A 22,993-nucleotide genomic window follows, 5' to 3' on the forward strand; every position below is an offset into this window, starting at 1 on the left:
TGAGAAGGAGCCAGAAGATTAGAGCAGATTGCTGAGTTAGTCTGAGGCCAAGCAGAGCAATTCCGGACCGAGAGAAGCCAGACTGAGTAAGTCAGCTGGGAGAGGAGTCTAAGCCGGAACAACTGGGTTGAACCAGCCCAGAGCTCAGAAAGAACAAGTAAAAGTGAGCTTATTAAACAGTAAGCCTCAGAGGTAAAGTATTCTAGGCCTAGGTTGGATTGTATGGAGGCTAGAAGCTTCCAGGACTAGACCTAGTTAGCAGTAGGGGGCAGTAAGCCTTTCAGATAACAATTGAAACAGGCAAATGAAAGATATTTTTACAATAGACACAGACACATAAATAAAAACTAAAAACATCCTTTAAAAACCATTAATATAGCCTATCCTATTTACAGGCTGAAAACGTTGAAAGATCATGTTAGCAAATGTGGACCCAGTCTGTTCACAAAATGATGGGCAAAGCTCTCAGAGAAGGCTCAGAAAGCATCCTTACCTTGTAGAGTACACTGGGAAACCTAGTCAGGAATGGTGCTGCAGCCTGTAACCTCAACAGGCGGCGGCAGGAGATGCCTTGAGCGCCAGGCAGCCTGGGCCAGCGCAAGGCCCTGATTCAAGCACTTCCTGCCACAGAACGGATCATGGTGCTAGCATGGTAGCACGGACATGTGATCCCACAACTGGGGGGACACTGAGGCGGGAAAGATCTCAAGTTTGAAGTTAACCTGAACTATATGGTAATACCATGTCCTAAAAACTAAAACATTAGCTGGGCGTGGTGGTGCACGCCTTTAATCCCAGCACTCAGGAGGCAGAAGCAGGTGGATTGCTGTGAGTTCGAGGCCAGCCTGGTCTACAAAGCAAGTCTAGGACAGTCAAGGCTACACAGAGAAACCCTGTCTCAAAAAACCAAAAACAAACAAACAAACAAACAAACAAAAAACAAAAACTAAAACAGTAATATCTGAAAGGCACATGTTGGCACATCAGGCAGGACAGCTCACTGCTGTATGCGCCTGTGACTGATCAGAAAGGGAACACTGGAGGTCAGATCTGCCAGTCACCACAGCTCGGCCACCGTCCCCCGAGAAGCTGGAGGAGGGAACACTCTATTGGGGTGCGGTGTAGACTGAATGTTGTGGGTATTTTTGTTTCCTTGTGGTGTTAGGAATTAAACAGACGGCCGGGCCATGCCAGACAGGCGCCCTGTCACTAAGCTATACCCCAGCTCCTCCAAGTTCCGATGAAAAAGCACGATGCTCAGTGGTAGCATGTGTGGAGGCAAGGCCTACTTGAGGGGTGATGAGGTCATGAGTGGGAAGCCTCATAGACAGCTCCCCCCTTAGGAAAGAGAGCCCAGGGCGAGGGAGGCGCTTCAGCTGCTTAGATGCTAGCAGCCCAGCCTGGTGATCTGAGCTCCTTCGTGGAACACATGTGATTCGATGAGAGAACCAATCTGTAAGTTGCCCTCTGACCTCTGTACATGTGCTGGAGCGTGCGCGCGCGCACACACACACACACGTAAAACTTAATAAATATTTTTTAAAAATCAGATGGTGGAAGAGTAAAATAATATAGCCATTATAGAAACCCATAGAGGTCCCTCAAAAATTTTAAAAATAGACTTACTCAGGTTAGAGAGATGGCTCAGAGGTTAGGAGCACTGGCTGCTCTTCCAGAGGTCCTGAGTTCAGTTCCCAGCAACCAACCACATGGTGGCTCACAACCATCTTTTTTTTTTTTTAATATTTATTTATTTATTTATTTATTATGTATACAGTGTTCTGCCTGAATGTACCCTTGCAGGCCAGAAGAGAACATCAGATTACATTATAGACGGTCTCACAACCATCTTTAATAGGATTTGATGCCCTCTTCTGGTATGCATGAAGACAGTGTACTCATATACATAAAATAAACAAATCTTTTTAAAAAATAGAATTACTATATTAGCCAGCTATACTGCTCCTGGGCATCAGCCTAAAATAGTCCATATCCTACCACAGAGACACTTGCACATCTGTGTTCACTATTCCCTTATTCATGATGCCAAGTCAGTGGAACCAGTCTAAGCCTTCACCAACAGATAACTGGATAATATAAATGTGGTATAGACCTGAAGAGATAGCTCAGAGGTTAAGAGCATTGGCTGCTCTTTCCAGTGTACCCAAGTTCGATTCCCAACACCCACATAGTGGCTAATGACCAACTAATTCCAGTTCCAGGGGATGCAATGCCGTCTTCTGGCCTCCCTGGGCACCATACACATAAGTGGTGCACAGATATGCATGCAGGCCACACGCTCATACACATACAACACAACATAAAGTAAAAAATACATTTAAAAACTCATCATATACAAATATTCAACATTAAAGAGAAATGAAATTGTAAATTTGGACTGCTCTGGAAAGAGCCATATTAAGTGGAGTGACAACACTCAGAAAAACAAAAGTTGGGGCTGTTAGAGGGCTCAGTGGGTAAAAGCATTGCTGCCAAGCCTGAAGACCCGCGTTCAAGGCCCAGAGCCCACACGGTAGCAGGAGAGCAGACTCTAGAACAAAGCACTTTCTGACTTCACATGCATGGCCAATCTCCTCAAAGTAGATGCTAATTAGTTTAAAAAGCAAACAAACAAACAACAAACCCAAGTTGAGCATGGTGGCACACGCCTGTAAATCTCAGCACTCAGGGAGGCAGAGGCAGGCGGATCTCTGTGAGTTTGAGGCCAGCCTGGTCTACAGAGCTTGTTCCAGGACAGCAAGGCTGTGCAGAGCCACCCTTCTCACAAAACCAAGGGGTGGGGAGGGGAGGCCACAGAGGGCATGGAAGGCAGGGGCAGCAGGAGCATCTAGGGGAGGGGAAAGAGGCAAGGAGTCTGGGTGAGGGAGTTCCAAGAGGGAAAGAAACCACAAAGACACACTCTGTTCAAGAATATCATTAGCATCTAGCACAGCAAATGCTTATTTTTTTAAAAAATGTTAAAGGTTCCCTTGAGAAGAGGGAATGAGGGCAGGCAAGGCACCAGAGAGCATCTGGAAGCAGGAAGCAGCCCTCACCAGGCCGGGAATCTGCAGCTGCCTGGACAGTTGACTGTCAGCCTACGTGACCTAGGGAACGCTGTCAGACTTCTCCGCTGGACTAAGATAAGTTGCCTCTACCACATATGTGAGGCCTCCAGACAACCCAGAGACCACTCTGCCACCTTCCCAGTTCCACTAGCTTGTCCCGACTCAGCAGAAGCAACTCCCAGACTTAGAGTGTACCCTGACTTCTCAGGCAGCTCCTTGCTGAGTCTGCCAGCTTTTGCTGAGTAAAAGCTTCCTGGCTCTTGGCAACTGACATCACCTTAACATCTCAAGGCTTTGTCCCAAGGCAATGCAGCCGGCACACAGTCCCAGGGGAGGGCCCAACTTTTGACAGCTGTTCAGAGAGTATGACTCAAACACTGATCCAGGACCTGGAGAAGAGAGAACTCTGGAGTCCTCAGTCCTAAGCTGATGACCTTTAGAAATTGCTCACCAAGGAGTAGGGGACAGTCAGTACAGTAACCTATGGCACACCCACGAAACCACAAGAGAGAAAAGCCTCCATGGGCGAGGTCAGTGGAGTGTTGTGAAATTAGCTAGATTGCCAGAAGCAATCTGCAGATTCTATGCAATCCCTACCAAAATTCCAGCACCAGTCTCCACAGAAACGGAAAAAGCAATCTGAACTGTGTAGACCCGTCTTCCTCAAGAGGTGGGGGCAGGAAGACCAGGAGTTCAAGGTCATCCTTAATTACAATAGAGGATGTGAGGCCAGCCAGGGCTACAGGAGACAGCATCTCAGAAACTAGCCCCTGGGCTAGTGAGATGGCTTCTTTGTCACTAAGCCTGAGGACCTGAGTTGATTGCCTGTACTCCACACACAGAGAGAACACGGCCACCTGCAAGGTGTCTTTTGTCCTCCTTTCGCAAGAGCACGCTCACACACATATACAAAATACATGAATAAATGTAAGAGCAGACCAAACAAGCACTGCCCCACCTCACCCCAAAAGGAAAAGATCTGCTTTGAAAGAGAGGTCCTGGGGCCCCTACACATACGGGCAGTGTGATCTTCATGTGGGTCCCCTAGGGAGCAGCAGGTGCTGCCTGTGACACGGACTCTGTTGCCTCCTTTCCATCACTTCCCCTTCCTGGCCTCAGAGGATGAAGATGAGCTCAGTCCTGATTCACCTTGATGTGCTGGGGTGGGTTGAGGGGGGGGCGGCTCCCCTTTTCTGAGGATAAGGGGAAGAGGGATGGGGAAGAGGGTGGGAGAGCGGGACTGGGAAAAGAGGAGAGAGGAGGATATGACGAGGATATTTAAATTAAATATTTAAATTAAAATAAATAAAATGGAGAGGTCCATCTCCCTTTCTCTCATCTAGAAGCAGCAGCGTGTCACGTGCCTCATTCAGATGTGTCTTGGTCACAGAAGCCTTACTTTCCTGTGTCACAAACATCCCCAGAGCTTATTTGGAGGGTCCAGCAGGGAATGCAGCTGCTGAATGCCAGAAACAGGAGCACAGTCCTCCTCCTTGGGAGAGGCCTTCCTCTTCCAGCAAGCACAAAGCTTTGGGCGGGGCCAACATGGAGCAGAGATGGGAGGGGACACCTGTTGAGCCAGAAAGTTCAGCCCTGGCTATGGATGGGTCCCAGTCAGGTAACACTCACACCTTTATCTTCCTCCCTTCCATCTGTCCTTTCACAACATGTAGCTGTAAGGCATGCTAGTACACAAATCGGTTCTCACACGCATAGAGTAGTGTGAATTTAAATTCATTACACATTTACTTCATTTAAAAAACCCTTTTAAAATGCTTATAAAGCCAGGCATGGTGGCGCACGCCTTTAATCCTAGCACTTGGGAGACAGAGACAGGTGGATCACTGTGAGTTCGAGGCCAGTCTGGTCTAGGACAGTCAAGGCTACACAGAGAAACCCTGTCTCAAAAACAAAACAACAACAACAACAAATGTTTATAGATTTACATGTAGGGTGTTTTGCCTGCATGTATGTATGTGTACCTTGTGCATGTCTGGTGCCCATGGAAGCCAGAAGGTGCCGGATTCCCTGGGACTGGAGTTTTTGGTGGCTGTGAGCCAAGGTGTGGGTGCTGGGAACTGAACCCAGGTCCTCCATAAAAGCAACAAACGCTGTTCATCTCTAAGCCACCCCTGAAGCCTCTACTCGATTTTTTTAGCTTGACTTTCTAGTAAATAATTAGCTTCTTTGATATTTTAGCTGCTATATTGTTACATTTTGAACAATTTTTATCAGTGTGCTGTGTGTGCATGTGTGGAAGTCATTGGTTAACCTGGGGCCGTGGATTCCCTCCTTCTACCAAGTGGGCTCCAGGAATTCAACTCAGGCCACCCGTCTCGGAAGCAAATGCCTTTACCTGCTGAGCCATGTGCTTTTCTTTAAACACACCTGTCAGCATAACGGGGGATGGAAAGTTCTCAATGGACGACTGGAGCTATCCTGCCCTCAGTTACAGAAGAGACAGAGGCACACTGACAGACCAACTGGGACAGAAAGACTTGTAAAAGCCTGGTTCAGCCGCTCATCAGGAGAGATGCAGTTGGCTCGACTTCCTGGGTTGACAAGCTACCAGGTTGCAGCCTGTGCCTCAGCATCCAAGGTAGATAGATGCTTAACTCCCTTATGCATTGTGGGAGTTGTATTGTCCACATAAGACCTTCACACATCTTCTCATGTACTCCAGACTAACTTTATTTATGTGTGTGGGTAGGGGCTCATGCATCCATGTGCATGCAGAGGCCAAAGACAGCATAAGATCCTTTGGAGGGCCTGGAGAGATGGCTCAGAGGTTAAGAGCACTGCCTGCTCTTCCAGAGGTCCTGAGTTCAATTCCCAGGAACCACATGATGGCTCACAACCATCTATAATGTGATCATCCCCTGCCATTTTCTGGCCTGCCGGGATACAGCAGGCAGAGCACTGTATACATAATAATAAATAAATATTTTTGTTTGTTTTTTTGAGACAGGGTCTCTCTGTGTAGCCTTGGCTGTCCTGGACTTGCTTTGTAGACCAGGCTAGCCTCGAACTCACAGCAATCCGCCTGCCTCCTGAGTGCTGGGATTAAAGGTGTGCGCCACCATGCCCAGCTAATCAATCTTTCAAAACAAAAAGAGATCCTTTGGAGATGGAGGCACTTATGAATGGCCTAACATGGAGGATGGGAACCAAACTGGGGTCCTTGACAACAGCAGCAAGAGCTCTTAACCATGGACCATCTCTCCAGCCCACCTCTGTGCTTTAATACTTTAATGTGTGTGAGTGTTTTGCCTGCGTGTCTGTTTGTACACCATGTGCATGCCTGGTGCCCAGTAAGATGAAAATAGGATATTGGATTCCCTGACACTGATGCTACAGATGATTGTGAGCCACCACGTGGGTGTTGGGAGTCAAGCCTTGGTCCTCTGCAGCAGCAGCAACAGGTCTTAACCACTGACCCAACCCTCCTTCCACTCCCATACACTTTAAATCATATCTCCGCTGGGTGGTGGTGGCACACTCCTTTGATTCCAGCACTTGGGAGGCAGAAAGAGGTAGATCTCTGTGAGTTTGAGGCCAGCCTGGTTTACAGAGTGAGTTCCAGGGCAGCCTAAGCCACAAAGAAACCCTGTCTTGAAACAAACAAACAAAGATCACATCTCAAATATTTATAGTATCCAATGTGCAAATGATACTTTCATAGTTGTACCCAGTGCTGTTTAGAGGATTGGTGGGAAAGAAAGTACTCTTAAGATATATAGCATTTCTTTTCTTAAATATTTATTTATCATTTAAACAATATTCTGCCTGCATGTGTGCCTGCACACCAGAAGAGGGCATCAGATCTCACCATAGATGGTTGTGAGCCACCATGTGGTTGCTGGGAATTGAACTCAGGACCTTTGGGAGAGTGGCCAGTGCTTCTAACCTCTGAGCCATCTCTCCAGCCCCTAACATTTCTTTTTTTAGGGGAGGGGGTTAAGATCATGTAGCTGGGCTTTCCTGGAATCAGTAGTAGTAGGCTCCCTATGGAGCTAAGGATGACCCTGAACTCCTGATCCTCAGCCTCCGGAGTGCTGAGATAACACACCGTCCTGTCTCTGTTCTTCCCTTTCCACGTGTGTGCGCGTGTGTTTCTTGAGAGAAGATATTAGCTCAAACTCATTCTGCATCCCTGGCTGATTTCATACTCACAGTGATACCCTTCAATGTATTTCCTTTCTACTTCATTTATTGGGTATGTGTGCACACGTGTGTGTGCACGTGCACAACGGTACATATGTGGAGGTCAGGGGACAACTTTCGGGCATGAGTTCTCTTCTTCACTGCGTTGGTCCCAAGGGCTGAACTCATGTGATCAGGCTCAGCAGCAGACATCTTGGCCTTCCGTGTCGTGTGCCAGCCCCTCAGTAGCCGTTCAGTGTGGGGCAGGCTGAGTCTGAGGGAGCAGAACTCTCAACAACAGAGGGCTGGCTATGCTGTGAGGGAAAGACCCAGGCGAGCTGTGCTGCCTCCGAAGTGGAAACCCCTTAGGACTACAGCTCCCTGAGGACTTGGGTGATCTTCAGAACCCTGGGCTTCCATCAGGAGAGCTCCAAAAGCAGGAAGGAGAACCAGATGCCTTCAAGGTCTCAAAAGTCACACAGAAAGTGTCAGGGACTAATTTTCATAATTATTTTAACAGATGAAGAGTAATACTTCTCTCCCCAATATAATAATAATAATAGTTATTATTATTATGATTATGATGATGACAACAATGACACAGCCTGGGCTCAGTATATAATCCCAGGCTAGCCTTGAACTACATTTTTTCCTACCCAACTCACTGATTAAAAACTGAACAATATGATGCCAGGTGTGGTAGCACACACTCCAGGAACCAGAAGCATGTGAACCTCTGAGTTTGATGCCAGCCTGGTCTACAGAGTCAGCTACACAGAGAAACCTTGTCTCAAAAACTGAAACTAAACAACAACAACCAAAAAACCCAACCAACCAACCAACCACCCAACCAAAAAACAAAACAAAAAAACCAACTAGAAGCCGGGCATGGTGGCGCACGCCTTTAATCTCAGCACTCGGGAGGCAGAGGCAGGTGGATTGCTGTGAGTTCGAGGCACAAAGTGAGTCCAGGACAGCCAAGGCTAACAACGCAGAGAGACCCTGTCTCGAAAAATCCAAAAAAACCCACAAAAAACAAAAAACAAGAAAACCAACCAGGCAAATAAAAACCTGGCAGTACGCTATGACAAAGAGTTGATATGTTTTAAGATTTTATATAAAGAGGTGAAAGACCAAATGTGATGGTGCATACCTTTAATGCCAGCCTCAGCAAGCAGAGAATGGAAAATCTCTGTGAGTTTGAGGCCAGCTTGGTCTAATTCTAGACCAGTCAATATCATTAAGTAGATCTTATCTCAAAAAACAACAAAAATCAAGGGGGCTGGAGAGATGGCTCAGAGAGATTAAGAGCACTGGCTGCTCTTGCAGAGGACCCAGGCTCAGTTCCTAACAGTCTCTTCTAGTTCTGCAGGAAGCAGGCATGTCGTTGGTGTACATACCCACATGCAGACAAAACACACAGGATACAAATAAATACATCTTCAAAAAACATCAGCCCAAAAGTGGTCAGGCAGCAGTGGTGAGAGAGGCTCGGTGGGTACAGACCCTTGCCACCCAGCCTGAGGACCTGAGTTTGATCCCTAGAGCCCATGTGGTGGAAGGAAACTGCTGACTCCTCCTGTAAACCACACTGACCTCCACACGTGTGCTGTGCACATGCTACACACAGGCACGCAACATGAAGTAAAAAACAAATATAATAAGAAAAATAACTTGTTAGCCTTAAAACAAACAAGCATTCTTTGAAAACAGTAAGTAGAGACAAGTAATTGTATTCCGCTGTGAACACTGGTGACCTGGGGCAGACCAGAACCTCAGCAGATCCCAGCCTTGGGGCTGTGCTGGGCCACAGATGCCTGAAGGCCATAGGTGAGCAGAGCTCAGCTCTTCAGCAGCTCCCCTTCCAGAAGGGGACATGTCACAGCGTTCCTTTAGTGGTGACAGTTCTTGGGTCTCATCTTTTCTCTCCCCAGAGCTTAAACCTTCTAGAACAGTGGTTCTCAACCTTCCTACTGCTTCAGCCCTTTAACACAGTGCCTCATGCTATGGGGACCCCCAACCATAAAATTATTTTGTTGTTACTTCCAGCCCCTACTCAGACACTAACCAAAAGGCTTTGCAGGAAAGACTCTGCTCCAGTTGCCTCCACACACTAGACCACACTCTCAGAACTCGGGAGCACACTGGGGCTGCCACTGACTCTCCAGCGCCTGACTGGTGCTCAGAGAGCAGGACAGAGGAAGGGGAGAGGCTGTGAGGGGAGACATGCTGGACATATATTACAGACATGCAGGACACACGGGGTGGGGTCGGGGTAGAAATATGGCTGTCCAGACGGCTGGGGTGGGGGAGGAGCACTTGTCCCTGCAAGCCGGATGACCTGAGTTCACCCCTCACAACACCCCGTCGTCCCCCCCCCCCCCCCCCCCCGCAGAATAGGCTCTTTAGTGCTGTCCTCTGATTATCACACACACACACACACACACACACACATATGCTAATAAAAGACACATTTAAAGGTGGTATGGAAAGAGCCAGGGGCAGGGAAGCACTCCGAACTTTCTAGAGCGAGGCTATAAAACCAGAGCCAGCACTCCTCACAGGGCGAAGGGAAAGTCTGCAATCACCTAGCAGGAACACAGAGCTCTGCGCTCAGCAGAAGGGGGGGCAGATGGTTGGTTGGTTTGTAGCCAGGGTCTCAGGTATTTCAGATTGGCCTCTATACGTAGCCAAGGTGTGCATAGACACATGTAACGCTGGCCATCAAACCCAGGGCTCCTTGCATTTGTACTGGACAGCCCAGCTCTATCAGCCGAGCTGCACTCCCAGCCCCAGGGGTGTTTTTATAGTTACTTTAGTAAGCTGATGTCACTATAGTGCTACACAGAACACCCTGTCATTGCCCTCACCCTAAAACAGACCCTTTCAAGAAAGCCTCATCCCCCAAAAGGAATTCAGCCCTTTCCTATTTTCTGATCACCCCAGCAGGTGTAAACACAGTAAGCTGCCTTGTAAAGCAGTTTTCCACAACTATGGCTGGCGGACACTGGGTGCAGGGACATGGGACAGGTGGAAAACTGTTTTTGTTTGTTTTTTGAGACAGAGTTTCTGTCCTGGAACTTGCACCGTAGACCAGGCTGGCCTTGAACTCATAGAGATCTGCCTGCCTCTGCCTCCCAAGTGCTGGGATTAAAGGTGTGCGCCACCAACAACTGGTTGCAACTGGGATGGAGGCTGAAGAGATGGCTCAGTGGTTAAGAGCACTCACTGGCTGCTCTTGCACAGGACCTGTGTTCCATTCCCAGCACCACTTGGCATCTCCCAACTGTAACTGTAGGTTCCAGGGGACCTAATGCCCTCTTCTGCCTTCTATGGGCACCAGGCATGTACTTGGTACATACACATACATGCAGGCAAAACACTCATACATGTGTTTATTTTTTATTTATTTTTTCAAGACAGGGTCTCTCTGTGTGGCCTTGACTGTCCTGGACTCACTTTGTAGACGAGGCTGGCCTCGAACTCACAGCGATCCGCCTGCCTCTACCTCCCGAGTGCTGAGATTAAAGGTGTGCACCACCACTACCTGGCTGTACGTGTGAATTTAAAAATAGATCTTTATAAAAGAGAAAAAGGAAAGAAAACCAATGACATCATAAACAATGAGTGGCACTTGCAAACTCTGTGTACTTAGGCTGTGGGGTTTTTTCTCCCAGCTTGCCTCTTTAGGGCTTCTCCCTTCTTAGCTGGGATGTCTTTTTCCTGGCTCCTGGGAGCTCCGGATGCTCTGCTCCTGGGAAACATGAGGCCCTCTCCCAAACAAACAAACAGAGAAATAAATACAACAGAAAGAATCCTTGTGGTGTGGTTAGTGGGTGGCACATCCCTCTCATGCCAGCACTCTGGAGGTGAAGGCAGGATCAAGAGTTCAAGGTTATCTTTTGGGGGTTTCTCCGTGTAGGCCTGGCTGTCCTGGAACTCACTTTGCAGAGCAGGCTGGCCTCAAACTCATACAGATCATCTCAAGGTTATCTCTTAACCACATAGTGAGTTTGAGGCCAGCCCTGTAATAAAAACGTGGTTGGAGGGGGCGTGGCTGGAGAGAGTTTAGGGGTTAAGTGCACTCCCCACTCTACCAGAGAACTTGAGTTCCCTACATAAAAGTCAGGTGCACACACAAATGCACATTCACACACACACACACAACTTTAAGAAGAAGGGTGCCCTCTATGTCCACCCAGCTCTCTGAGTATATGTTTCTGAAAGTTCTCAACGGGTGCTTCATTAGATCACCCTAGTTCAGCTCTGCAGTCGCTTCTCTTCATCTGTGTGCCTTGTAAACTTGCGGTCCACACCTCCCAGACACCCCGTCCCCCACGCCCGCCTATAACAGATAACCAGATTGTTATCCATCCAACGTCTGGTGTTTCCAGGGCTGCCCCCCATAACCCCGACGCCCCCTTTTCCTCACGAAGCCACCCTCTAGTCCAGGACAAGCTCCTCCATCCTTCGTTTCCCTCTGTCCCGAGGCCGCTCCGCCGTTCCATCACTCCAAGTCCGGCCGCACCTGTCCCCATCCTCATCCCGATCCCGCCTCCGCCCGTTCCCTCGCTGCCCGGGAGCCGCACCTGGCCTGAGCCTCGTCCAGGCTCTGGTCGGTGATGGCCATGATCTGCTGAAGGACGTCGCTCGTGTCATGGCCCAGTGGAGCTGCGGGCGGCGGGCGGCGCGGGGCGGGCTGCGGCGGCACGGGACTCAAAGGGGAAGCCATGAGCGACGGGCCCGGCGGGCGCTGAGGGACAGGTCCTGCCCGGAGCTCTCGCGCGTGCGCAGCAGCCAACCGCCGCCGACCAGGCGCCACGCCTCCCTCACGCCCACCAACCAATCGCTGCTGGGTACCGCCCACGGAAACGCCCCCTCACCAATCGGCGCGGAGCACCGCCCTCTCCCTCGTGACGTTTCCCGAACAGCCTTCTCAACGGCTGCTGAGGACCCGGTGGAGGGTTGTCTAGGAAACGGGGATTCTCTTTTGCATCCGCCGTCCCCCAGGCACGCCCCCCGCGGGCGTCGTCACCAATCAGCGCCATGCACTCTTCCCCCTTCCCAGCGACTTGCCAGAAACTTGCCTTCTCAACGGCCGCGGAGAATCCGGTTGGCGGTTGCCATGGTAACGACTACCGGCAATCTGCTTAAATCTAGTGTGCTTTATGGCCCTCCCTCCCCTTCAGAGGCCCTTACCCCTTGGGTGTACCATCATCGCCTCTGCCTCCTCTCTGGTCCCTGGATCTGCTCGGGGGTCCCACTTTTTCACGGGTTCCAGGTTCTCCAAAGCCCCCCACATCTCTGAGTTTTCTTTCTCAGAGGCCTGAATCCTCACCGCCCTTCACCTTCCTACCTCCCTTCCTCAGAACTTTTCAAAAAATGTGAGACTGGGCATGGTGGCACACGCCTTTACTCCCAGCATTAGGCAGGCAGAGCTCTGTGAGTTCCAGGCCAGCCTGGTCTTCACAGTGAGTTTTGGGGCTATGGAGGGGGGTGGGGGGAGAGGAGAGGAGAGGAGAGGAGAGGAGAGGAGAGAAGAGAAGAGAAGAGAGAGAGGAGACCTTGTCTTAAAAAACAAGTAACTTGAGACAGTCTCATGTAGCCCAGGCTGTCCTCAAAATTGTTATGTAATTAAAGTTGACAGAGGAAGCTGGGCAGTAGAAACAGGCAGACCTTTGTGAGTTTGAGGCCAGCCTGGTCTACAGAGCGAGTTCTAGGAGAGACAGGGCTGAAACAGAGAAACCCTGTCTTGAAAAACGGGGGAAAAAAAAAAGTATGAAACTTGACAGAATTTGCTATGAGTGGCGAATGATTTCAAACTTTTTTTGTGCCTCCTAAGTGCTGCGGTGAGTGGTGTGTGCCACAGCATCCTGTGTGGTTGTGTTAATGGATCCAGGGCTCCATGTACACCGTGAAACCATGGTGTCAACTACAGCTGCACCCCAGTTTTCCCACGCCTTGAGACAGGGTCTTATAAAGCCCAAGCTGATATCAAATTTACTAGTAGCTGAGGATGCCCCTGAACTCCTGCCTGGCCTTCCTTCCACTGGCCGGGCTGGTTCCTCAGAACTCTGTGTCCTCCTCCTAGCTCTCCACAGCTCCTCAGAGTTCCCACTCTGTAGTCCTGCCTCTTCCTCAAGTCCTCCCACACCTGAGTCCCAGGCGCCTCACAGCTCCAGCCCTCCTCTCCAGTCTCCCCGTGACTCACAGCCTTGTCAGAGCTCTTCCGACCTCAAAGCTTCATTGTCTCCCGCTGTGTGACTTGTTCTGGGGGAGCCACTCCAGAGAAGGGGTTAACCTGACCAAAGAAACAATTTCACTCCAGTCCGATTGTGTGGGCCCGGGCATTTATTGAGGTTACTTACAGATGCATGGGCAGCTACAGCACTGCAACGCGTTGTCCCCTCCCCCACCAACATGGCTTTCTGCATCTTCGGCCAGGAGAGCTGCCCCATCCGTATGTTCTCTCCTCCTACAAGAGCATGTCAGTGTCCCAGTCTGGTGAGGTCATGTGTCAATGAACACAGCTGCTGATCCAACATGGCAGTGACCATACACAACCTGCCGAGATAGCTGGACAACTGTCCTCCCTAAGTCCTGGCCCCTCAGGCACGGTCCCCACTGGTGGTCACTAGAACCCTGTTTTTCTCCAGAGCTTTCTGGTGCCCTTTCATCGGGCTGAGGGGCCGGATGAAATGTGAAGATGGCATGAAGGAAGCCAAGGCTGAGTACTTTTCTCCACTGGGGAAGTCAACTCTTTGTACTGTTTTATTGTTATTTATTTATTTATTTATTTATTTTGGTTTTTTGAGAACAAGGTTTCTCTGTGTAGCCTTGGCTGTCCTGGACTCACTTTGTAGACCAGGCTAGCCTCGAACTCACAGCGATCCACCTGCCTCTGCCTCCCAAGTGCTGGGATTAAAGGCGTGCACCACTACCACCCGGTTTATGTATTATTTTATTAAGAGCCATTTTAGGAGTGGCCTCAGCCTGATTGTTCTTTTAAAAGTTTTGTTAGCCGGGTGCAGTGGTACACACCTTTAATCCCAGCACTGGGGAGGCAGAGGCAGGCAGATCTCTGTGAGTTCGAGGCCAGCCTGGTCTACAAAGTGGGTCCAGGGGAAAACCGGGGCTACACAGAGAAACCCTGTCTCCAAACCCCACCCTCCCAATTTTTTTGTTGTTGTTGTTATTGTTGTTGCATGTGTGTTGCGTTTGCACACACGGCACAGTATGAAGTTGGAGAACAACTTTCAGGGCTTTGTTCCCCCTTACCATATGGGCCCAGGGATCGAACTCGTGTTGTGAGGCTTGGAAGCCCAGGGATCGAACTCGTGTTGTCAGGCTTGGCAGCAAAAAGTGCGCTTCTGATCTTAGGCCTGCTCATTCCTCCAAGCCCAGCACTCCAGGTCTAGCAAATGCTAGCAAATGGCTAAAAAGTGAGGGCTACTGGCCAAATGCCTACCCTTGGGTGGACCCCACATCAGACAGAACTCTCACCCCGACAACGGGCTCCTCAAGCAAAAGAATAGGGGACACGAATCCCTCTCCAGAGCCACAGAGCCTCCCAGCATCTGTTTGCTCAGACACAGAGATGAGGCGAAGGCTTGGTGAAGGTTTAGCACAGTTGGGAAGCCATCTTCTTTCTGTTGTTTTTGTAGTGGTGGTGGAGGTGGGTGGTGGAGGAGGAGGGAGGAGGTGTGGGAGGAGGGGGAGGGGAAGACTTGACAGGGTACCCAGCAAGAAATGCAAATGTGTAAAATCATGAAGGAAACCCTAGGCTTGGCCCCAGCCACAGGAAGTAATAGAACTCTTGAAGGTGGGCCTTATACAAAAGGTCAGCCAGCACAGCACCACACAGGCCTGATCTAGTGGGGAGGGAGAGGACAATATATTCCCCTGGCCTAAAAGAGACAAACACCTGATGCCACCCAGCCAAGGAGAGATCAAGAGGTAAAAGCTGGGTTAGCAGCATGGCCCAGCACTTAACTGCCACTCAAGTGTGAAGACCAGGATTTGGAAGCTCAAAAATCCACAGAAATAAGGCGGGTGTGGTGGCGCAGGCCTGTAATCCCAGCACTCAGGAGGCAGAGGCAGGTGGATCTCCATGAGTTCCAGGCCAGCCTGGATTACAGAGTGCATCTAGAACAGCCAGGATAACACAGAGAAACCCTGTCTCAAAACAAACAAACAAAAATTCACAGAAATGCTGGGGTGAAGTGACCACTATTATTCCAGCCCTAGCCGGGCGTGGTGGCGCACACCTTTAATCCCAGCACTCGGGAGGCAGAGGCAGGTGGATCACTGTGAGTTCGAGGCCAGCCTGGTCTACAAAGCGAGTCTAGGACAGCCAAGGCTACACAGAGAAACCTTGTCTCAAAAAACCAAAAAAAAAAAAAAAAAAAATTCCAGCCCTGGTGGGCAGAGACGAGGGACTCCCCAGAAGGAGCTGGCCAGTGAGACCAGCTGTATTGGTGACCTCTGGGTTTGACTGAGATCCTGCTTCATTGACCAAGGTGGCCAAGCCTCCATGGATGATTTCTGACAGTAATCTCCAACCTCCACATGCACACAAGAGCACCCCCACACATGTGCAAACACACACACACACACACACACACACACACACACACACACACACACACACACAGCTAGGCACCTTCCTTTAATTCCAACACTCGGGAGGCAGAGGCAGGAGAATCTCTGTGAGTTAGAGGCCAGCCAGGACTACACAGTGACACTCTGTCTCAAAAACAAACAAAAAACAAAAAAACCCATAAAACTAAGTGGAAAAGGAAAGAAAAAAACAAAAACAACAACAACAACAAAAACAAAAACAACATAAAAGCTGACAAGACAAATCCCTTAACAGAATCTGGATGATGCTGGTAGAAGCCAGCCAAAAATACAGGTAAGACAGAGCTGACTTTTGGAGGCCATCGGGGTCCCCAGCTCAGGATACCCAGAGTGACACATATCCAGCAATGCCAGAGCTCGGTGGAGGTAGGGACAGTGTCCTGCATGGACACCTGCCTGGAGTTCTTGGGAGATCTCTGCCTGTAGGTGCACACTGCCCACACCGGATCAGAACTATCCAGCCTTCTGTCCAGTCTCGTGTCATTTTCCTTTTAGAAATGGGTCATGTGACAGACTCTTTGGTAGGGAGCTGGCCTTGAGTGTGCAAGGTCCCAGCAGTGCAAAAAGCAAGAACATCTACGGTAGAGACACAGACGTTTCAGCTCTTTACAAACCGATGCTTTAATGCCTCAAGAATTCGGCCTCAGATAAGACAGAGGTTCAAATTCCTGCAGTGACTCGGCATGTGAGGCCGAAGTGAGAGCATAACCCTGACTCCTCTCTGGTGAGCTGGAGCAGGGAACCGAGTTCCTGGCCCCACACTGCCTGCCAAGAGGCCTCCCTAGGCAGGGAAGGGTTCATCCCAGGCCTGGCATAGCTGAGGTCTTGGGGCGGGGGGGAAGGGGGAGGCCGAGAAGTACAAAGTCCTGGTAAACTTGTGACTTAATTCCAGGCTCCATGGGCCGCTGAAACCCTTTCCTCCGGGAGTTTTGTGGTCCCCTCTGGCTTTTCAGTGCCTTTCCCAGGCTGTGTAGTCAGGAACGGCCTCATCTCAACATGGTAAATTAGGCTTGTTATCCCAGCACTCAGGAAGCCAAGGCAGGAAGGCAGCTGAGAGTTTGAAGTCAGCCTCAGCTACACAGTGAGTTCTAGGATGGCCTGGGTTACTTTGTGAGATCCTGTGTCTGAAAGCACAGGGCTGGTGAGGTGGAGGGAGTTGGGGGGGGGGGGCGGGGCAGAATCGCAGAAGGAAAAGGCTCATATAAACCAAAAATCACCCTAGATTCTTAAAGAGGGAGATAGGTGGAAAGACACTTGCAGAAAGGACAGAGGCAAAAGGAAATATTTGCAAGACTCCTGAGAGACAGAAGCTGTGTGTTCTGTCATACAGCTCTGATCCCAGCACACAGGATTCCGAGGCAGGATGATGAATTTTAAGGCCAGCCTAGCCTATGCAGCAAGTTCAAGGCTAGCCTGTGCCAAGGATTCCACGTTGAAAGATCCTTGGCAGCCCTGAGCTATGATAGATAATTCCAGGACATAAGGACAGACTGTCTGAATTAATGACAAACTACAGCAATAGCAACAGAACAAAAACCCTTGTCACCCTCAGAGTTTCAGAGTGGAAAGGGCCTGGCCTGTACCGTGTGGTTCCCTCTCCTTCACACTAATAGGGACAGGGGGGCCCTCAGAGGCTGTTCCACACTCCTGAAAAAAAAATCAGCTTCAGTACGAGCCCTTGGGAGGTGGAGTCATGAGGATAAAGATTTCAAGGCCATCCTCAGCTACAAAGTGGGTTCTGAGTTCAAGGCCAGCCTGGGCTACATGAGATCCTGTCTTAAAAATCAAAGCCAAAAAGTAGCCTCAGGAACACAGTACACCTACCCTGTAGCAGGGGGGTGGCGCAACCTGGGACAGCTTCTCGCCTTTTCTATCCCAACACCTACGGCACCATGCAGGAAGAAGCCGTGCACAGGACATGCTAGACATACAGTAAAAATATGAAAATTCTGTTTAAAAACCCTAAAACCTGAGATGATTGAGAGCCAGATTGCCAAGCCCTCTTTGGATGCTCTCCCAGGTGCAAGGAGACGTCCCCAAATCCCTGTGTCCTGGGACCGGCAGATCTGTGGGCCTGGGGAGAGCTGAGGGGCCATGCATCTGTTGGGCTAGATTGAGTCAAGGGCTCTGCAAGTGGTCGTGGGCTGCCGACAGGGGAAGCTTCTGCCTCCTGCCTAGGTCCAAAGTAGCTAAAGGGAGGAGTCCATCAGCGGGTGGCCATTCTCAGGAAGCATGATCCGGGTGCTGGCGCCCGTCCGGGCCGAAGATGAGTACCGGGCCGACTTGTGTTTGGACCAGCGGGAACACATGCAGCAGAGAAGGCGGCGGAAGGTGCGGCGCATCTCAGCGTCCCGGCAGGAGTACACCACAGCGTTGACCAGGGAGTTGGCCTCAGCCAGGAGCAGGAAGTACTTCTCCACAGCCAGAACGTTGCAGGATTTACAGTCCAGGCCATCCAGGAGCAGGACCACCTGGCCCGGCGTCCAGCATACCACGAACGCCCCTGCAGGACAGAGGCGGGGATGGGAGTGGGAGGGTGGGGCGGGGGCGGGGGGGGGGGGGGGAGGGGGGAGGGGTTGACAGTATGAGCCACGTGGAGACCTGCCCGAACAGCTGTATGCTAGGGCAGGGACTGACTGTGTGGCTCATAACACACTCCATGTATGGGCTGACCTGAGGGACAGACACCTCTCTCTAATTTGTCTGTCAGAATGACACCTTTCCTAACTAAGGCAAAGTATCCCAGGGCCCTGGAAGCTTCCATTGAAGATTTTTTTTTTTTCACTAAGAGATCAGACAGGAGTTCATCACAAGACAAACTGGCTACAGAGTAGGGGATGGGAATCACTGGGGAGAATCAATCCTGGGTGGGGGACAGCGTTTCTTCTGTACCCCAAAGCCAAAGAAACCACACTACCCCCCCCACCCCCCGCCACCGCCACTAAAGGCCTCAAAGAGAGACTTATTACTAAGAGTGAAGACTCAAATTCAATTCCCAGGGCCCACATAGAGTAAGGAGAAAACTGACCTCCCTTGGACTTCCACAAATGAACTGTGGTGCACGTGCACACACACACAAAATAAGTTAGAAAACGATTTATTTTATTTATATGCGTGTATATGTGGGTGCTGTTCTGGGGTCTAGAAAGAGGCATGAGGTCCCCTTGCACTAGGGTTGCGAGCAGCTATGAGCTGCCTAATGAGGGTACTGGGAATCGAACTTGGATCCTCTGGGAGAGCAAGAAGTGCTCTTAATCACCGAGCCATCTTTTTAGCCCGGCCCCCAACGAATAATTAAGCCCCAAATGGGAGCTAGGTGTAGTAGCACAGACCCATTAACCCAGAGAAACAGAAACAGGAGGGTTGGGGCTTCATGGCCATCCCCAACCACATAGAGAGTTTGAGGTCAGCCTGAACTTCATTAACCAGGGCTGGTTGTGGTGGCGCACACCTTTAATCCCAGCATACAGGAGGCAGAGGCAGGAGGATCTCTGTGAGTTTGAGGCTAGCCTGGTCTATAAAGTGAGTCCAGGACAGCCAGGGCTAGCTACACAGAGAGACCCTGTCTCAAGCCACTGCTCCCCCTGCAAAAAAAAAAAAAAAAAAAAAAAACAAGAAAGAAAGAAAAAGAAAAAGAACCAGCTAGGCACAGTGGTCCATGCCTAAAATCCCAGTACTCGAGGAGGCAGAAGCAGGCGGATCGCTCTGAGTTCGAGGCCAGCCTGGTCTACAAAGCAAGTCCAGGACAGCCAAGCCTACACAGAGAAACCCAGTCTCCAAAAACGAAAACAAACCAAACAACAACAAAAATCAAAAGTCCAGTGTGGTGGTGCATACTTTTAATCCCAGTACTCAGGAGGCAGAGGCAGGTGGATCTGTGTGAGTTTGAGGCCAGCCTGGTCTACACAGCGAGTTCCAGGACAGCCAGGGCTACACAGAGAAAACCTGTCTCAAACAAAACAAGAAAACAAAAGAAAAACAAAACAAAGAAAAACCAACCAGAGCTGAGGATATAGATCAGTCGGCAGAGCGCTTGCCTAGCCTGCACCCAAGCCCTCAGTTCAATCCAGCACCTAAAATCCGAGAGGACAGGACACGCCTACAACCCTGTCCCTGGGAGACGAGGGCAGAGGGGCCAGGAGGCCGAGGTCATCCTCCATTACTACGTAGAGAGCCAGCCTGGGCTACAGGAGACCCTGCCTCAAATGCAACCAACAAACCAAAAAGGACCCCTAAGTGGTTTCCTTTGGGAAACATGAAAACTGAAGGCTGGCCCCAGAGCAGAGCATCTTTTCCTATTTGGAGTCTCCGCTTGGTCCTGCCATAGGGCTTCATCTTTTATTCTCTTTCCCCGTCCCCTGCACTGAGGACACCACCTCCCTGGAGAACACTCCGCCCCCCCCCCTTTTCCTGCTATAGCATCATGCATCAGGTCACTGGTTCAGTTCCCCAGGGTCCCACGGAATGGTCTGCGTCCCAGAAGCTGCTGTCAGGGCACCCACTCACCCAGGATGATGACAACAGTCTTGACCAGGCTGAGGGTCGTCTCTCGGTAGCGGGGATGGCAGCTGACGTGCTCCGCCATGCGCTCCACCCGTCTGCGCACATAGAAGAAAATGCGCGCGTAGACGGCTACCATGAGCAGGAAGACGAGCAGGCTGGACAGGGCCCAGGCGGCCAGGTAGGAACGACTAAAGAGGGGCACCATTTGTGAGCAACTGCCCAGGTCACAGAGGCAGTGCCAGAAGTGTGCAGGCAGCAACCCCAGACCCAGCGCGGCGACCCACACACCCACAATGAGGGTGACCACACGACCCCGGGGGAGGCGGCTGTGTAGCTGCACGGTCATCACGCTCCGGTGCCGTTCCACGGCGACAGCCAGCAGTGTGGCCACGGACGCCGTCAGGCTGGTGTCCAACAGGCCCTGTCGAAGGAACCAGCCTTTGATGGAGAGCCTGGCGGTGCGCGGGCCAGTGTGGAACATGAGGAAGAGGTAGGCCATGCCAGCGAACAGGTCAGCGGCAGCCAAGTTGCCGAGCAGGTAGTATATGGGCTGGTGGAGGCGGCGGTTGGAGGCGATGGCTGCGATGACCAGCAGGTTGGTCAGCAACACCAGCACACTGACTGTCAGTCCCAGGGTCACCACCACGACATCTTTGGGGCGCCAGTGAAGGCTCAGCTCTTTGCCGCTGTTGTTATAGAAAAAGCCGATGGTCTCATTGTAGTAGCACTGGCCCATGATGACCACCTGTGGACACAGAGAGAGAAATTAGTGCAGGGGGGCCCTGCTGGAAGGGCCACGTGAACAGGCAATGGGCAGAGACAAGACGTCAGATTGGGTTGAATGCAAGCTATCCACCCAGAGGCCTTCTGTGCAAGGTGTTTGCGGTGAGAGTCAGAGTGAGCTTAAAGACAGCAAGCTCTGTTTATCTATGGTTGAGGCAGGGTCTCACAATCACCTAGCTGGCCTACAACTTGCTGTGAGGCCATGCTGGCCTCAAAAGCAGCGATCTGATGGCCTCTGCTGAATGCTGCCATGAAAAGTTTTTAAAAGATCTCTGATAGGCTTTGCCCCTCCCCCCCCCCTTTTTTCCCCCCTCTTCCTTCTTTCTTCTGTCCTTAGCTGTCCTGGAGTCGCTTTGTTGACCAAGCTGGCCTCGAACTCACACAGATCACAGAACCACCTGCCTCTGCCTCTTGAGTGCAGCCATTAAAGGCGTGCACTACCACGCTCAGCCTTTTTGTTTTTTGTTTTTTCAAGGCAGGGTTTCTCTGTGTAGCCTTGGCTGTCCTGGAGTCGCTTTGTAGACCAGGCTGGCCTCGACCTCACTGAGATCCACCTGCCTCTGCTGGGATTAAAGGCGTGCGCCACAACGTGCGGCCCCAGCCTTTAAAAAATAAAACAAATCCTTAGGAACCCAGAGCAAATGCATCTACATGGCAGTTCAGGGCCACGTGCCACTAATCCGTGACCTGACCGGGTTGGTCACCCATGCTTTCCGAGGAGCAGTTTGGGTGAGTTGGTTAGGACAGCACAAAGGCGGCGTGAGCTGCTGGGAGATCACACTGGGGCCAGGGTCCTTGCACGGTGCAGAGGCCAGGGGGCGTGTGCACACCAGAGGAGGTACCTAGTCAGCAGGGAGCGGAGGAGACTTCGTGTGAGCAGAGGACTCTGAGAGACCGCCCACAAGTTGAGTTACAGGCAGCATTCCGCGGAGGAGCTCTGAAAGCAGGCCATCCCGCGGTGGGACGGACGACCAAGGAGGCCTCCAGGACAAAAGAAGGCACTGCAGACGACCCTGGGAAGGGCTGTGGAGAAGCGGGGGGCACGCCTGGCTTTCTCCCGCAGACTGCACCCACCTTGGTCCGATTGGTGCTCGTCTTACCTGGGCCTCCAGTCAAGCGGCAGATAGGGCGGGCTCGCGGGGAGTTGATGCGAGCCAGAGACCCATGGCCCTGCAGCGGTACGGTTGCGCGGCGGGCGTCTGGTGTGCCTGAAGCCCCCGGCTGAGGAGGAGGGAGAGGCGGGGCCTTAAGGCCACGCCCCCACCTGCCCCAGCTCTTGGCCCCTGGGGGTGTCCCGCCCCCTGCAGAGCCCCACCCCCCCCATGTCGGAAGTATGGTGTCCTGAAACTGCGGCGGTCCCACCTCCTCCCCGCAGCCCCACTTTCCTGCGCGGGACACCCCCTCTACTCCATCCCCCGAGGACCTCACGTGCTTGCCCTTTCTCGCCTTTAGGGCTGAGTCACCTGGCAGCTGGAAAGATCCACAGTGGTGGCTTCGGGGGGTGGGGTGGGTGGGCGCCCTGTCCAATCCTGTATCAAGCTGCAAACCCCGCCTCGCTCAGCCGTGGTCAGTCTTCCCCGCTGGACCCCCGCCCCACTGCTGCCCCGCCAGCGGCTTGTGCCCCAGACCCTGTGCGCCACCCTGGCTTCCCCTGGTCTCGCCCCAGCCTGCCGCTGGCTCTGGCCTGCGCCTCCTCCCCTAACCTCCCCCGGTCCGCAGCACACAGCTCCATTGTCCCGATTATCTGCACGGAGTTGTGTTTGATTGTGTAGAACCGGATCAGGGACACAGAGCTCTGGCAGAGCCTGAGTTACTCATCTTGGGCTCCAGGCCCTGCGCTAATTGCCTGTGGGTTT

At 51.4% G+C, this 22,993-nt stretch overlaps 2 protein-coding genes across 3 annotated transcripts in view; both read right to left on the minus strand.

The window, feature by feature from the left end:
* Positions 1-12,027, minus strand: part of PBX4 (PBX homeobox 4) — a 40,208-nt gene extending 28,181 nt beyond the window's left edge. The window contains exon 1 of the mRNA XM_084760123.1: positions 11,801-12,027. Within this exon, the coding sequence (XP_084616249.1) occupies positions 11,801-11,943 (143 nt within the window). The 5' untranslated portion in view covers positions 11,944-12,027. The remainder of the gene's footprint in view (positions 1-11,800) is intronic.
* Positions 12,028-16,063: 4,036 nt separating this feature from the next.
* Positions 16,064-22,964, minus strand: LPAR2 (lysophosphatidic acid receptor 2). Of its 2 annotated transcripts, none has more exons than XM_084760129.1 (3): positions 22,238-22,964; positions 20,358-21,099; positions 16,064-18,354 (listed from the first exon to the last, which is right to left on the minus strand). In XM_084760129.1, exons 2-3 carry the CDS (start codon positions 21,088-21,090, stop codon positions 18,041-18,043), a joined length of 1,047 nt encoding a protein of 348 aa, XP_084616255.1. In that variant the 5' UTR covers positions 21,091-21,099; positions 22,238-22,964; the 3' UTR covers positions 16,064-18,040. The 2 variants fall into 2 exon arrangements, with proteins under 2 accessions (XP_084616255.1, XP_084616256.1); XM_084760130.1 differs by having other exon boundaries at positions 21,980-22,964.
* Positions 22,965-22,993: the final 29 nt, after the last annotated feature.

The sequence above is a fragment of the Acomys minous genome, assembly GCF_964271855.1.
Source record: "Acomys minous genome assembly, chromosome: 15".
In the NCBI taxonomy this organism is placed as follows: domain Eukaryota; kingdom Metazoa; phylum Chordata; class Mammalia; order Rodentia; family Muridae; genus Acomys; species Acomys minous.